Source organism: Anopheles funestus, chromosome 2RL (genome assembly GCF_943734845.2).
Source record: "Anopheles funestus chromosome 2RL, idAnoFuneDA-416_04, whole genome shotgun sequence".
Taxonomy (NCBI): Eukaryota; Metazoa; Arthropoda; class Insecta; order Diptera; family Culicidae; genus Anopheles; species Anopheles funestus.
Window position 1 is genome coordinate 42,436,238 of NC_064598.1, and position 15,017 is coordinate 42,451,254.

The window sequence follows — 15,017 nt, forward strand, 5'->3', positions numbered from 1 at the left end:
CTGAATGCCTTTTATTATATATTATATATTATGTCTACTACATTAAGAATAAAATTACACCATAGTGTAGCATTCGCTCCCCGTTTGGTCGTATCTGTGGAGCATCGATTCGCACCGGCAGCATCGCGTCGCGTTATACAACACATTCAAACATTTGCCGGCCGGTTTTCATGGCCGATTGTAAGAGCTGCGGACCTCTCATCCTACCCAACAACCAGTCAAGATGGTTTTCAAATATTGACCCATAGCAAATGTGTGCTTCGTTGCAGAAAATTTTCAAACAATCATAAAGAAAATACACCACTTAAGGGTGCAGTGCAGTGAACTGTGCAATTGCAATTTGCCCGTTGGTAACGCTGTATCCTATGTTGTAAAATTCGCCACGCATACCTATACTGTGAATGTCCCAAAATTCCCTCCCAAAAAGCATCCCCACATTATGGTATAACAGTGTGAGTATGTTTAGGTTCGATGATTATTCGACACGCGAAACATCCAGAAATTTTTTTTTTTTGTGGGGGATCTCTTTTGCCTCACGCCATTCTCATATTCTTGCGGCTGCTTCTACCGTTGCGTTTGCTTGCCTACATGAAACATCGTGGGGGACGATGACTTTGTCGTTTCAGGCGAATGATTCAAACTGTTTTGGCTCTCTCTCTTCAAACTATCATATTATAGTAACAACTACAACCGACCCGGACATGCATAGAGAGGTCGAAAAATTGAAAGTCATTGCCGGCATGTTAGCTCATCATTTAGCCGGCGGATGCTGACTGTTTGCTAAGCGTCGCCGGTGTTGGTGATAGGATCGCGTTTTGAAAAAGATATCAGGAAATTATGAACAGATTCGACGGCATTATCCTTAGCTAAATAATAATTCGGAACACAATTGAAGCACAACATCAAAATATAATATTTAAAAACAAATTGTAATGTAAAGAAAGGTGATTCGAATTACATTTATGATTTTATAACGATTACAAAAATAAAATTTTATGTTTTTAAATTTAGCTTAAACATTATTGTATTTTTATTACACAAAGGATTTCGGCATGTTTTTATGCTTATGTTGTATGCTGATAACAATTAATTTGTTCTATGATGTCTTTGCTGTAGTATTGCTAGTCTCCGATAGATGTCACCACTAAAATCAACCTTTTTGTATTGGCTGGAAAAGAGTTCAAAGATTATTTTTAGCTTTTCTGATTAAATCAGATTAAAATTAGCTCTTCGTTAATTTCATGTTAAGCAATAATAATTTAAATGCAACAATCGAATAATTTAAAAATTGTTTGTGACTGATTCAAAACAACAATTATTACAGTTAAATGAAGCAAATTAAAAACAACCAAGTGTATAATCGTAATCCTTGTCGCATAGTTTATATTAAAATTTACGTTTAACTATCTTTAGTTTTTACGTTTAACTAACTAATTTAAAAATTAGTTTTACGTTTAACTATCGCTACTCAAAAATAATTTCAAAAATGTATCCACCTCAAACACAAAAAGAAAGCAACAAAATGGTTGATTGGAGCTGTTCTCGGAAAGGGTTCATGATTTGTTAAATATTATACACAAGGACGAAACTAGTTCACATCTTGACCGACAACTGGTTGGAAACTTGCGCACCTGACCTCACGTAGACACCCCAAAAAGGGAAGTAAAATGGAAAGTTCCTAACAGTGTTAAGTAGAGCACGAAACAAACAGAAATACGTTACACTAATTGCACCGCTCGAGCGACTCGTGTACGGTGTGGTGCAAAAGTCACGCAATAGTTTGAGCGATGTTCCGGTTATTGTAATACACACGATAAAGGGTGTAGTAAATGAATATTTACATTCACGATTTAATAATACGAGAGAAACGATAATTTAGAAACGACTTGTTAAATGTATGAGTAGCCTTATTGAAATAGGTTTAGTCGGTGAAACAAAACTTCAATATCAATCAATATCTTTATGAGTAAAAAATGTATTTAAAGATCGCATAAGTGATTGTTGATGTTTTGAGATTTTTTAACAATTTTTGTTTTCTTCACAGTAATATTTTCATATCAATTTTATAATGAAAGATAATGATAAATTAAAAAGGATAAATCTTATAACGAATATGTAATACATATAGATAATGATAAAATATTTAAAGCAAATCCAAAAAAACATAAAACATAAAATAAAAAATAAACTTCATGACAGCATGAAATGCGATGTAGTAACGAACACTCAGAGAAAATTCCGGTTCCCCGTTTCATGATTCATTTCTCAGCAAAATGGTACGTCGTTAGACTATTTCATACAGCAGCGTCAAGGAAACATGCATGTTCATTATCGTTTTTGCTGAAATTTCTTCCATCGTACGATCGCATACAATTAATACCCCCACGCTCCATTAACACGATCAAATGCGTCTAACCGCATTTGTTTGCGTTGCTGCATCATCCTACGATGACCAAGCAACTTCTATTCGAAACAAAAATAACAACATTATCTAAAATTCTATTGGCTTCATCATTTATTCTATAACGACTATTCCACTAGCGTTCGCCGTACAAGTGCATTGTGCACGTAAAACATGAATGCAACATTGCTGCACCGCAAGTAATTGTGGGTCGGCTACTGTTGATAAACTTCAATTTCCGAAACAAAACCTTATACAAAACACCTATCACGATACCAAGGGCTGCACGAGATGGTGCTACATACCAGCGGTATAATTATCACAATTTTGCACTCGTACACCGCTCTGCAGCACCCAGTGTGAAGGCACAGTAGAGGTGCAAAGTGCAGAAGGGACGGGAACTTAGTGACGTAATGAAGAACAGTGGTTGGCTGAGGTTTAGGGTTGTGCCTACCAACATAAACTGGTTGTTTACACTGTACTGTACCTGAGTTAATCAAATAAGAAATAGGTTAGCAAATTTGTGTACTCAATCGATTTGTACAGAAACAAGAGGAGAACATTTAAATTGTGCTATTTATTTTATTCTCGATTGGAATTATTTGCTGTAACAATATTGAACTAATGTACAGGAAAAAATTTGTTTATTTTGTACACCAATATATATATATGAGAATTATGAAAAAATGAACAAAAATTCCTTATACTACACCAGTACCGGTAAGTGTACGCGAAACTAGTGACGACACACGGAAATCTTACATGCTAACCGTCAACTTCGCACGATGACGAACAGTTTGCAAACGTCGGTTTGCTACCCATTTCGCCTAGGCAACGGATTCCGAAACCTTGAGGTACCATAACAAAACACCGTACCATAGTAACAGGTCCCGCCACTGCAATCCCACCCCCGGGGGGCCCGTGCCGTACTACTACGGTACTTCGGTGGCACTGATTTCTCGCAGGGCTCGAGAACCCTGTTTAGTTCATTGGATTGGGGATGATGGGACGGTATCGGTAACTGGGGCTACCCCGTACCCATACATTGCATGCACGTGCACAACCCGATTCCTTTTGCGCTCGGTTTCAACCATCCGGGAACAGTGTTTGTCTAGCTGCAATCGCGTCGTAACTGGTGGTACGACAAAGATGCGCTAGAGTCAACGTGTCCACATTCAGTCCAGGTCTAGATCGTCCGGCGAGTGGTGTGTATGTGTTGCGTTGGTGCATGTGGACGGTATTCACGAAAGTTATTTGCGGTAGCTTTCCAGAACGGCCCAAGACTCGGCAAGTAATACGCGGTTGCTGTGACACAACGGAAATATCTTGCGCTCCTTCAGGAACCTTCAGGAGCTGAGTGGAAATTCTCCTACAAAGCCATTACGAGCAAAGGCCAACAGCAGCACTACCATCCCCAAAGGGTAGCTCTACATTTTAGCAAACAGCTCAAGCACAACAATTCACGAAACGGTGGACATACTGCTGCTGCTGCATTGTTGACCAGAGGCTGGTTTGACTAAATTTCCCGGGAACCTTTTGCCGAAAGCAAGGCTACTGGCGCCGTTTCGGTTTGGTATTTGTTCGGCTTCTCGGTGTACGATACACGCGGAGAATACTACGGTGTCACGTTCGATGCGTAACATTGCTGGCTGGGAGTGCCGATAGCGTAGGACGGCAAACCTTGGACGACGGCTAGCGTTCCGCCACAAATCGTCCGAGTTTCTCGGCGCCCATCCCAACGTGCAAACGCTGGATGGTTCACAGCAGGGTTTGAAAACCGTTGAAAACCGATAAACCACCAACACCGTCAAGCTGGGTAACTGCATCGAAAGTGTTGCCGTGATCCAATCCAAATTTGTCAAGTAAGTGTGCCGGAAGCGGTGTAATCGGTAGCGTTAATTGGGTGATTAGCCGGGCGCGTGCGTGCATACAACATGCTCGTGTTTTAGTTTCTGCTCTCACCCAGCCAGAACGATAGCAACGTTCGCGGTCGTTAATTTAATCCTTGTATTGTTGATCCTTCGCTCCCTTCCTTTACCCGTAAGTTCCTCACCTTACTCAAGAGTTTTAAGTGGAGTTCCAGTTTTAGCCAGCGTTCTGATGTCTAAGCGTTCGTCGGAATATGAAGTGTAATTAGCCACGACCACGTTGTTGATACTTAATCTCGATCATATCTGTTGTAGGCGCGGTCCAATGACACCGGTGCTGTACTATGTGCCACCATCGCCACCCTGCCGATCGGTGCTGCTGCTGGCCAAACTGATCGGTGTCGAGCTGGAGCTGAAGGCCCTAAACGTCATGGAAGGCGAACAGCTAAAGCCAGACTTTGTAGAACTCAACCCACAGCACTGCATACCGACGCTGGACGATCACGGGCTGATACTGTGGGAGAGGTAAGCAAAAACCTCACCGAGTGTATCGATTTTACCAACCACTTCCCTCCATCTTCGTGTGTAGACTGTTTTGTGAACCACTCGAAAAAGGGCGAGCTTAAACCTTAAACCTTGGCCCCGTACAAGGTAGTGGTGTTTTTCTTATCATTTTCCGATTGCTGCTATCGCTGTGTGTGCGTTCGCATGTTTTTTCGGGCTCGTTCCATTTTCCAACCAGTGCGCGTATTTATTGGATTTTCACCTACGCGTGTTTGGTCTATTTCGGGCAGTGCACGTAATGCGAGGTCGCTAAATGGGTGCTGTAAGCGTGGGAAAACGAAACATCGGTGCAAATCAATGGTACAATTCGAAGAACTTCCCCCACGGCTGAGCTTTGAATTCGAAGATCTCAGCTGTAAATGATTATTAATGGAATGCCCATTCGTTATCCTTACACGTGCACACCGGGACACAATGAAGATGAACTGTCGGCATTAGTTGCTGTTGGTGTGCGTGTGTGTATGTTTCCCCCCCCCCCCCCCCCCCCCCCCCCCCCCGGGGGCTTTGAAGCAGTGTTCTTTTCAACGCGGAAAATGGGAATAACTTTAATGCATTATCGAACAGTTGAAAATGTCACTGCGTGTCACTGAATGAAGTATGATCGTTGCGTGCGTGTGGAACATAATTTCTTCACAAGCCGTCATATCAGAGTTGCTGGTACTTATCGTCGGTATGAGTTGACCGCATTCATTTTTCCGTGCTGAAAAATGCGTCATTATTAATGGAAGGTACTTCAGCGGGGTAAAGAAAAGATAGATGTTATTGATGTGTACACTGAGTTAGAGCATATTGCTAGAAATATTTATTTAAAGTGTTTAAAAGATAAAAAAAAAGAAATCAATATACCGATAGAAGGTATACTTTCTCGCTATTCATACTTTGATATAAAAACAATTTATTTGTGAATATTGCACAAACTTCAGCCCTATGAAGCTGACAATACGCCGAAATGCCGCAACACTTGAAAATTAATAAAGCAATTTATGAAATTGCTCAAGAAAGAATAAACAACGCAATGCAATCAGTAACAATGATAACGATTATTTGATTTCGTATACAATGGATTACATTTATTGAAACGCTGTAATCAAGTTTGATGGCGGAGCTTCATTTTATTGTGAATAGGCGAAAGATTTCTTGATTTTGTATTTCATAAATTTACTTTTTCTTCAATATTTTAATCTCATCTTCTTGGCTTAACGACCTTACAGGTCACGCCGGCCATTTCTGGCTTACTAGACTTGTTTTTACCACGTAGCCGGATAGTCAGTCCTTGCTACGGGGGGACGGTCCGGATGGGATTTGAACCCGGTCCGGCCGTGTGGACTGGCGCCGTTTATCACATGCCACAAAACCACCGGGCCGCCCCGGTTTACATGGGATTTTAATCTCATGTAAAGCATATGATTTATTTAATGCCTTCTGATTACAAAAATAATTAATTTTCTCCATTTCTTTCAATACTTGGGCATGTTGAATGTTTATGTTCTATGCTGGATACATACGATTTGCAGGGATTTTAGAATGTTTTATCTTCCTCAAATTGATTTTTAACAATCTTTTCAATCACTACTTACTAAATGTTATTAAAATTTTGTTTTGAATAAATCTTTGACTTTCATTTTTTTTAAGCTAAACCATCCCACCTTAAATTTTCTTTTTACAGTCGAGTTATTCTAGCGTATTTGGTATCAGCTTACGGAAAGGACGAGAATCTCTACCCGAAAGATTTTCGCTCCCGTGCCATTGTCGATCAACGCTTGCATTTCGATCTCGGTACACTCTACCAACGGGTGGTCGATTACTATGTAAGTATACCGGACGATTTTATTCGTTTGATATTTGAGTGTAAAATGTAATTCACCGTTTTTTTTTTTGCCCAACTAAACAGTTTCCAACCATTCAGCTCGGTGCACATCTAGACCAAACCAAGAAGGCAAAGTTAGCCGAAGCGCTCGGTTGGTTCGATGCAATGCTGAAACAGTACCAATGGTCGGCGGCTAACCACTTCACGATAGCGGACATTGCGCTTTGCGTGACGGTGTCGCAAATTGAAGCATTCCAGTTTGACCTTCATCCCTATGCACGTGTCCGGGCTTGGTTGCAGAAGTGTAAGGATGAGCTGCAAGGGCACGGTTACAAAGAGATCAACGAGACCGGTGCCGAAACGTTAGCGGGACTGTTTCGATCGAAGCTGAAACAGTAAAGCACCAATTTGAAGAACCTTTTTTTCTATAAGCAATAAAACGATGAGCTCGCAATATGATTACTAAATCTGTCATTAGACACTAGTTTGTAGGAAATTTGTTGTTAAAAGCTATATTTTGTTAAATAAATCATATCAAACAATGTGGGACAAAATTTGTGGAAAATGATGCTCGCATACATATGCATTGGAGAAAACTCACAATAAGAACCTTATCGACGAAGCAACTGAAAACTTTCTAATGATCCTAAAGTTTTCTTAGAACAACAACAAACATAAAAAGTACATCCAGAATGCAAAAAAGGATCGTAAAAAATCCATCCAAACTAGCACACCTACAAGATAATCCACTTTGCTCGCATTGCAACGCAGGTCAGAATGAAACAAATGCGTATGAAACCGTGAACAGGTAGTAGAGAAAGTTCTCTGTCCATGACAAATGAATGACTGAAGCTGGTCGTCGAAAACACGCAGCATCACCGTGCGAGCGGGTTGCAAACATAACTTTACGGTCAACACACTCAATATTGCACCCCGATTATGCTTTTGACACTTGACGCTCCAGGACGCACAGGAAATCGGACAACGACGGGCAACAAACACGGTGCGATTCGACACCACTCAAACCCAAAACGGGAAAAAGGGACACTGTGGCGATCATGCCAGCAAACGGATGGCACATGGGAAAAGGACACGATCTAAAACGGACGGAAAGGTTTTCAAGCGTACCTGCCGAGGTGTTATCGCACATTCCTTCTGTAGTGAAACAATTCCGAAGGTTTCGTCAAACTGCACCTGCAACCAGGATCTGCCGGACGTGGTAGTGCAAATGATGGATTTTCGAAAGCCCATTAGACACATTATCACTGTTCGGGCAGGATGTTGTAGATAGTAACGGGTACCTTTTGCTTTTGTTTTGTGTTTTGTTTTTGGTCTCCTGTTTCACTCTTTCACTAAGATCCTTTTCTCCGGTGATGCTTTTGCACTGTGTGATACCAACATTTGTGAGCGATTTCTGGTGCTGGTCAGAGCTAATTGCAAACCAATGTAAATAGTTCACCTTCTGAGACTTTATCTCACACAATTTTCCAGGAATGTGTGTCTCTTTTCTTGGTTCCAAGATGAGAAGCTGCTCGATCCTTCCATATAAGACGACAAGGTTAAGCTGGATTCACGCGTTAGTTGTGATCGAACCTTGGACCGGTGCAGTACTTGAAGAAGTGTGATTTTTACCGACCGAAAAGTTAACCCGTGTCGTGAAGGTGATGTCGTACATTGTGTTACTATTGCTGTTCGGAATCACAGTGGCCCAGTCCGAACAACAAACTGGCCAACAATCGCAACAAGCGCAACAGCAAGCGCTTAAACCGCTCGGAACGGTCGAGAAACCTTTACAGCTGGAAAACCCTGCATACGATCCATCGCTGTACCAGAAGTTTCTGCCACAGGATGCCGTCCAGCAGTATGTCCACTCGTACACCGGACATCCTTATGCAGCGACGCCCTACTTTGGTGGTGCTCCGTTCGATGCGGGTACCGCTTTTGCTGCCATTCCGACCGGTGGATTTGAAGGATTTCTCATTCCGGCCACGGTAGAGAAGGATTCACCGTCACTGCTTAGCTCGATGCGCACACTGCTTCCAAGTGCTCGTTCGTTGGTCACGTTCGTTGGCCGACTAGTGTCGGTGTTGGTCGGTTCCGTTGGGGTACTGTTCTTCGGTACGATTCTAACATCGCTGACCTGTTTCTTCACCCCATTCTGTACGCTGTCTTTCCGCAATGCAAAGTTTCTTACCGGCGCTCAAGATACGGTTCAGGAGATTGCACAAACGGTGGGGGAACAGGTCACTCCCGAGCGGGTAAAGCGGGCGGCTGAATTCCTGTACACCGCGATCGATCGTTTCCAGCGACTAAACAACGTAGTAAAGGAGGCCACCGAACGGAAGGCCATTGCTGCCGTTGCTGCAGCAAGAAGTTGATTCATCATTACGTCACCTTACCAACTAAGTCGCCAAGAATTTATATCATTACACTCTAATAAACATCATCTCTCATACACATGCATAGAATGTTGATTTACTGCTGTCGATAAACAGCCGTGGCACAGAATTTCGTCTAATTAAATCCGAAAAACATCTTAATTGCGTACACTCTCTCTCTCTCCAATGATCAGATCATTTACGAACCGCAAACAGATGTTGATAAGAACGATTTTTTGTGGTTTGATGAACATTATTTCTCCTACTCCAGAATTACCAGTACAGGTGCAGTACCGAAGATTCGCGATCACTTTTTCCAAGATGCTATAAAAACTATAAAAACACCTTCCGCTAGCTGTAGAGAGCGTCAAAAGTGCACGAACGAGCGACGATCATCCGTCCCAAGGGCTTCAAGAAAGTGATGGATTTTCTGAAGGATCTTAACCAACCGAAGGTGTACGAGCTGAAGAAAGCATTTTGTCTGTTCGATCTCGACGGTGATGGTGTGATCAGTGAGCAGGATTTAAAAAACACCTTCTTAACGCTCGGTGTGGACAAATCCGAGTACGACATTGATCAAATGTTCGACGGGGTAAGTGTTTAAATAATAATGCAAAGAATTGAAACGTGCGAAAAAAATTGGCTAAACTATTTTCTCTCTAAGAAATTCTCAAGATTTTGTTTTACTTTAAAAGTCAGCACGCTTCAAATTAACAGTCTGCTCTGAAAACATGTACACCTATCTACAGCTACGTATCGCTTTCGATTCGATGTGAAAGGATGCCACTTTTACACTAACAAGCAAAATGTTAACGAAGCCACTATCTAAACGGCAGTACCACAGCGTTCAACAATCATCCACGGTGTGCAGCAAAAAAAAGGCTTCTTATAACCTGATTTTCACTCACCGGCCAGGATAAAGAAACAAATGAGCAAGAATTACCGTCATTAGCATAGTCTGAAAGAAGTTTCCGTTTTGCCATTTACAACTCACGCTCCATAACGGTGCTGGTTCGGTCTCGTAAAATGCCCCGGTCCCGGTAGTGTAAACCGGTGGAAAATGAATCCATTTGAAATTCAAATAATCTCCGGACACAACCGGCATACAACGGTGAGAGCAACTGTTGAGACGGGTTTAGAATAAATTGTAGCACCTTTCTGCAATTGGTAGCTTCCAGGGACCATTGTTTGTCCACTACCAAAAACGAAACGGAACTCTTCTCGTCCATTACATGAACTCAATTAAAATCTGTAAATTTACCAGCTTGCATTCACCGACCGACTTTTTCAGTGCTTCCCAAAAATTTGCCTTCTTAGCCACTGGTCGTGGTGCTTTACTATTTTCACTATGTTTTGCAGGTAGTGCAACCACTCAACTTGGACGTGTTCTTGCTCCTGATGCTGCAACGTGCCAACGGGTTAGCACCCCAAGACGTTATGGTCGGTGCATTTCGTATGTGGGACAAGGCCAACACAGGCTTCATCGAGAAGGCACGGTAAGCGTCTTGTGGCAAAAGGGCGAAACGGCTGGTCGATACGACGAATTAGGTCGAGCGCGAAACCGTTTGCCAAAAGCGGTACAGAAAAAAAGGGGTTTAATTAAAAAACTTTTGCTTCGCCGGAGTTGTTTGGTGAAATGTGATCGCTAAGCCTGCCACCCCAAAATGGATATTACCCCTCGAGGCAAACCGGGCGATTTTCCAAGCAATGGTTGTTGTTTGCTGGATGGGAAACAGTACAAAAAGTAAACTTCGATTCTTCCGCCTCGAATTTCCACTGCTTTGTTTAGTATTTTTAGTTGATTCTATTTAATGGGTTTTTTTTCGAAGACAGCATCCATTTCCGTTTTAACTGTTTGTTTTTTTTCTTTGTGTTGTAGTTTTATTCACGATATAACAACATACGGTGATCGATTCACACTGAGCGAAGCGCAAGAAGCTGTAGCGGATGCTGCCATCACACGCGGCCCGCAGCTAAACGACGAAGGACAGCTGCTGGAAAAGCTGGACTATATGGATTTCGCGGAAAACATATCCGGCTTTCAGAAGACAGATCACAAGTAATGCTGCCGGAGTGGCATTTTCGGCCACCAGGGACCGAAGAACGTTGAACGAGAGTTTCGCAGCTACTGTTTGAGGTGGAATGCGATGCGCACGCAGCAACACAAAGCACTATTTCACATGCGAACGAACAAAAAAAAAGAGGTTAGAATTTCAATAAACATGCGACAGAACTCATAACGGGGAGACTGTGCCAAGTTACAGCAAAGATGTACTGCATTGAAGTGCATCCAAACGAGGGAAAGGTCAGCTGCCATTATGGTACATTGCAAAAAAAAGAGAAAGCAGTTTCATTACGCCGGGAAAGTCATTTGGTAATAAACTTAAATTATACCACAAGCTTTAATATTTTTTGTAAACAAATGGGTTTTTTAAATTATCCATCCATCCCGTAAATTAAATATTACTCATTGAAAAGTATTTATTGTTTTTCTCAATTTATACTCTAAATAAAAAAAATTTAAATAGGTTGTTAACATGAAATAATTTAATAATTAAACAATTTATTACAATCCATCTCTTCATATATTACACACAGCTCTTTCAGTTAATTAATTTTACATCCCATTTAAACAACAAAGTACTGAAAATCATTGAACAATTGTTTTGTAAAATTATATGATTTGATCCCTCCTCGATATCAATGGTAGATTAATTCTTCCATATCATTTCACTAGAACAGTTTGCCATCATTGGAACCATTACCACTTACAGGTAATGGAGTATCTACTCTAAGCCAAACCGAGAGTGTTTGGTTTTGTGGTTCCCGGCAAAGGTAATTAGTTCTACAAAGCGTAACCTGACCGTCCATGATAAAATCGTCCCACATATTGTGAACGATACCGGTCGGTGAAAGTTATCATGTTTGCTTTGTGTTTGAGATTAATTGAAATGCATTTCAATTGGCTTTTCGAAATGTTTTTTGCCCTATCCATCAGCGATTGTTAATAAAAACGATTTTAATTTGACTGATTGATTTATCTCGACTGCCATCATCATAGCCATCATCAAATCACAAAATATCGCATATAATTTCAAACACATTGCAATGCATTTAATCAACCACCACTCAACCACATAACGGCGGGATGCACCGAAAGTACAGACAGTGAGATGACTTTGGAAGCAAAAAAATAAAAATCAAAATCAAATACAAACTTTACTCTTGCATCACAACTCTGGTGAAGGAAAACAGTGAAATGCTTTCAGCGGGCGAACTTTAATTGGCCCCTAAACGTCATACCCTGCAGAAGGGACAGCATCCCGGTGGGGGAAAACGCTACGAGGGAGGGTTTTTGCGCTTGAAACCGTACCGATGGTAATTTTCTTTCCAAGGAAAGCATTTTCCTTTAACCCCGTAAACCCTAGCCTCGCATATCTCGCTGGATGTAGAGATTTGCTTGGCAGTGAACAAGCCAGCGCCAAGCATGGACAGTGTAGGGCAGTATGCCGCGAAGTTCATTAATCAACCGCTTCTGTCAGTGATTCCGGGAGTCGTTCCGTACCGGGTTTTTTGGGGGGGAAAATCGCTTCGCTACTAAACACGAATTCAGACCACCAGATGAAAGATCTGGCGAATATTTTAAGATGCTGGTGAAATGTTGTTAACCGGCAAAATATCATCCATTAAGATGTTTGCCCATGGGCCAGCGAAAGAAGATGCATCGTGGAGGAATGTCGGGGTGAAGAATTGATGGGAACGGGAAGAGTTAAATGGCGGGAGATAGAAAATTCCTCGGTAAAGTCAATTTTATCATGAAATTAAGCATTTGTTTAGATGACTTGTAAAGCAAATCAAAACAGCCATTTGAATGGCTTTGAATTGGTTGATCCTAATGCGCTTTTCCACTGAAAAACGCTTTATTTCCCTGTCTGATTGAAGCATTCCCCTTAAAAAGAGATTAATAATTAATCATCTTTAAGGAATGCTTACTTTCATTTTCTTATTCATTTGGGTAAAACATCTTCAGATGGTTCTAATCTTGTGATTGTTTGCTTAAAGTTATCTGCCAGGATCTCCGTCATACGGTGTGAATATTCCGTCTTGAATTGGATACAGGTGTGTCGTTTAAAAATTGACCCTTCTAATAATTATTCTGAATTTTCTAAAGTGAAAATTAAAAGATAGTTCCATTTTAAATTTAATTAAACAATATTCAAACGAAACTATATTTTGAACTATTTCCTGGTTTGGTCATTCCATTTCCTTCTCTCGTTTCAATGTTTTCTAATTTAGGTAAATTGAATTAGAATTTAACACAACAGTGGGTTGTAACGTGCTTTTCATGATGAACTTGTTGAAAATGTTGCTTCATTAAACTTTTCCAACATTCCAAATCGTTCACAAAACCATGCAAAAAAAAAAACTCATCCCAACCATGTTTGACCAATGTAGCTGTAGGACTGTTTTTGAAACCACCTGTGTTTGGAGTTGGTTCGTTCGTGTTGAGAAAAGTTCACCATGCTTGAGGATATTTTCGGCGACTTTCGCTGAACCGAATGATATAACCAATGGTGGTAACCTTGCCTTAACGTTACGTATGGTCATTCCAAGTAAAAGGCTTAGAATGGTTTATCCCTTTCTACAAAGTCAACGCGTTGTCGCATAATTCATTACACAAATCCAAGCAAAAGGATAAAATATCTGGACACCGTTCACCGGGCTACCATTGAACATCGGAAGGATTCAGTGAACAAAAAAAAACAACGATTTGAGAAGCAATCGCATTGAAATGGCTTCCATTTACCAGATCAGAAATCGGCGATGCAGCATCGAAAAGAAGCTGAATGCAATTTATGAGCATACGGCAGAATGAGCAGCAGGAATTTAGCAATATCTTTAGAAGAGACAACAATTCACATCCAGGAATGAATGTGAACTACTCAGCGAAAGTTGGTTTTAATAAAGGATTTATTTTGTCTTGTACGAATTAATTTTTTTAGAAAACTTCATCCCTTGACGGAAATTCACTCATTGCCTAGGGACTTTTAATTTCCACTAAGCAGATATTACTTGTGCGACGACACATTTGTTGGGATTTAAATGAAACCCGTTGCCTCATTAAGGTTGGACTTGGATTATAACAAAAAAAAAAGGAATTCATGTATAGCCGCAAGAAGTAGTCCTTCACCAGCTGGGCAAAACTTTGATTTGTTCCATCACGTGTTTTCCCTGCACGGCAGAATATTTTTCCTCGTTGATTTTCGACCAGAGCAACACGTGCCTTTTTTTTCACAGTGGATAAATTCCAAACAAAGAAACACAAAACATTCACTGCCCCATTAGAAGGTGGCCAGGAAGCTAACAAACCGTGTGTATCCTTTTGCTCAAATCCTTGCAATTTAACAGCAACGCAACAGCAAACGAAATGTAGAACAACACACGTACAACGAACGGAGAAAGCAACAAAAAAAAAGCTCAACTCGCCCTCATCAGTTTGGCCGCCTCCGGGAAGGTAAACATCCTTGGGTGCTTGGAAGCGAGCGCAAAGAAAAAGATCTGGTAACCACGGGCAATGGTTGGCATTCACGCCGAGCACGTACAGAACGTTTTTCGTTTGAACATGGGCACGCACCCATGGCCAAACACTAACGAATGGTCGCATACATATGAATTGCAGACGCTTTGCACCTTCCGGGTGAGCATCCCGTAACCGGGACGATACGATCTGCAGAAGAACGAGTTGCCATCGTTTGCTGTCTCAACGTGTCCATTTCGCTGACAGAGCTTTGCCGTGAGTTTGGCACAGTACAAAGCCAAAGCGTAGCATGAAAGGTAGCGGCACAATGGAGGACCGGAGCACCGCGTAAGCAAATCACAACATCCAACCTTAAACCAGACATCTTGCAAGCCCTTCCGGGCACGACACCGACGAAAGTGTCTTTTGTGCGGGGGTCTTCGTTTTTCAGCTCTGATATCACACAACCTCACACATGCGG

The 15,017-nt window shown here is 41.4% G+C and overlaps 3 protein-coding genes across 4 annotated transcripts; all 3 read left to right on the forward strand.

Annotated features, from left to right (window-relative positions):
* The first annotated feature begins 3,359 nt into the window (after nt 1-3,359).
* Nucleotides 3,360-7,182, forward strand: LOC125761314 (glutathione S-transferase D7). 2 transcript variants are annotated; one of them, XM_049422315.1, is made up of 5 exons: nt 3,360-3,606; nt 3,665-4,263; nt 4,585-4,794; nt 6,500-6,641; nt 6,725-7,182. In XM_049422315.1, exons 3-5 carry the CDS (start codon nt 4,595-4,597, stop codon nt 7,037-7,039), a joined length of 657 nt encoding a protein of 218 aa, XP_049278272.1. In that variant the 5' UTR covers nt 3,360-3,606; nt 3,665-4,263; nt 4,585-4,594; the 3' UTR covers nt 7,040-7,182. The 2 variants fall into 2 exon arrangements, with proteins under 2 accessions (XP_049278272.1, XP_049278271.1); XM_049422314.1 differs by having other exon boundaries at nt 3,360-4,263.
* Nucleotides 7,183-8,234: 1,052 nt separating this feature from the next.
* LOC125761312 (uncharacterized) lies at nt 8,235-9,022 on the forward strand. The gene has a single exon (XM_049422308.1). The coding sequence runs from the start codon at nt 8,305-8,307 to the stop codon at nt 9,016-9,018; it is 714 nt and encodes a 237-aa protein (XP_049278265.1). The 5' UTR covers nt 8,235-8,304; the 3' UTR covers nt 9,019-9,022.
* Nucleotides 9,023-9,420: 398 nt separating this feature from the next.
* LOC125761321 (myosin regulatory light chain 2, smooth muscle minor isoform) lies at nt 9,421-11,417 on the forward strand. Its single transcript, XM_049422327.1, has 3 exons — nt 9,421-9,610; nt 10,378-10,514; nt 10,898-11,417. The coding sequence occupies exons 1-3, from the start codon at nt 9,440-9,442 to the stop codon at nt 11,079-11,081; spliced, it is 492 nt and encodes a 163-aa protein (XP_049278284.1). The 5' UTR covers nt 9,421-9,439; the 3' UTR covers nt 11,082-11,417.
* Nucleotides 11,418-15,017: the final 3,600 nt, after the last annotated feature.

What these genes read in the sequence shown, in the direction of transcription:
- LOC125761314 (XM_049422314.1), top strand. Translation starts at nt 4,595, where the DNA reads ATGACACCGGTGCTGTACTATGTGCCACCATCGCCACCCTGCCGATCG. An exon ending in GGGCTGATACTGTGGGAGAG is followed by an intron (nt 4,795 to 6,499) that starts GTAAGCAAAAAC and finishes TTCTTTTTACAG; the next exon opens with TCGAGTTATTCTAGCGTATT. An exon ending in AACGGGTGGTCGATTACTAT is followed by an intron (nt 6,642 to 6,724) that starts GTAAGTATACCG and finishes CCAACTAAACAG; the next exon opens with TTTCCAACCATTCAGCTCGG.
- LOC125761312 (XM_049422308.1), top strand. Translation starts at nt 8,305, where the DNA reads ATGTCGTACATTGTGTTACTATTGCTGTTCGGAATCACAGTGGCCCAG.
- LOC125761321 (XM_049422327.1), top strand. Translation starts at nt 9,440, where the DNA reads ATGGATTTTCTGAAGGATCTTAACCAACCGAAGGTGTACGAGCTGAAG. An exon ending in TTGATCAAATGTTCGACGGG is followed by an intron (nt 9,611 to 10,377) that starts GTAAGTGTTTAA and finishes TATGTTTTGCAG; the next exon opens with GTAGTGCAACCACTCAACTT. An exon ending in GGCTTCATCGAGAAGGCACG is followed by an intron (nt 10,515 to 10,897) that starts GTAAGCGTCTTG and finishes TTTGTGTTGTAG; the next exon opens with TTTTATTCACGATATAACAA.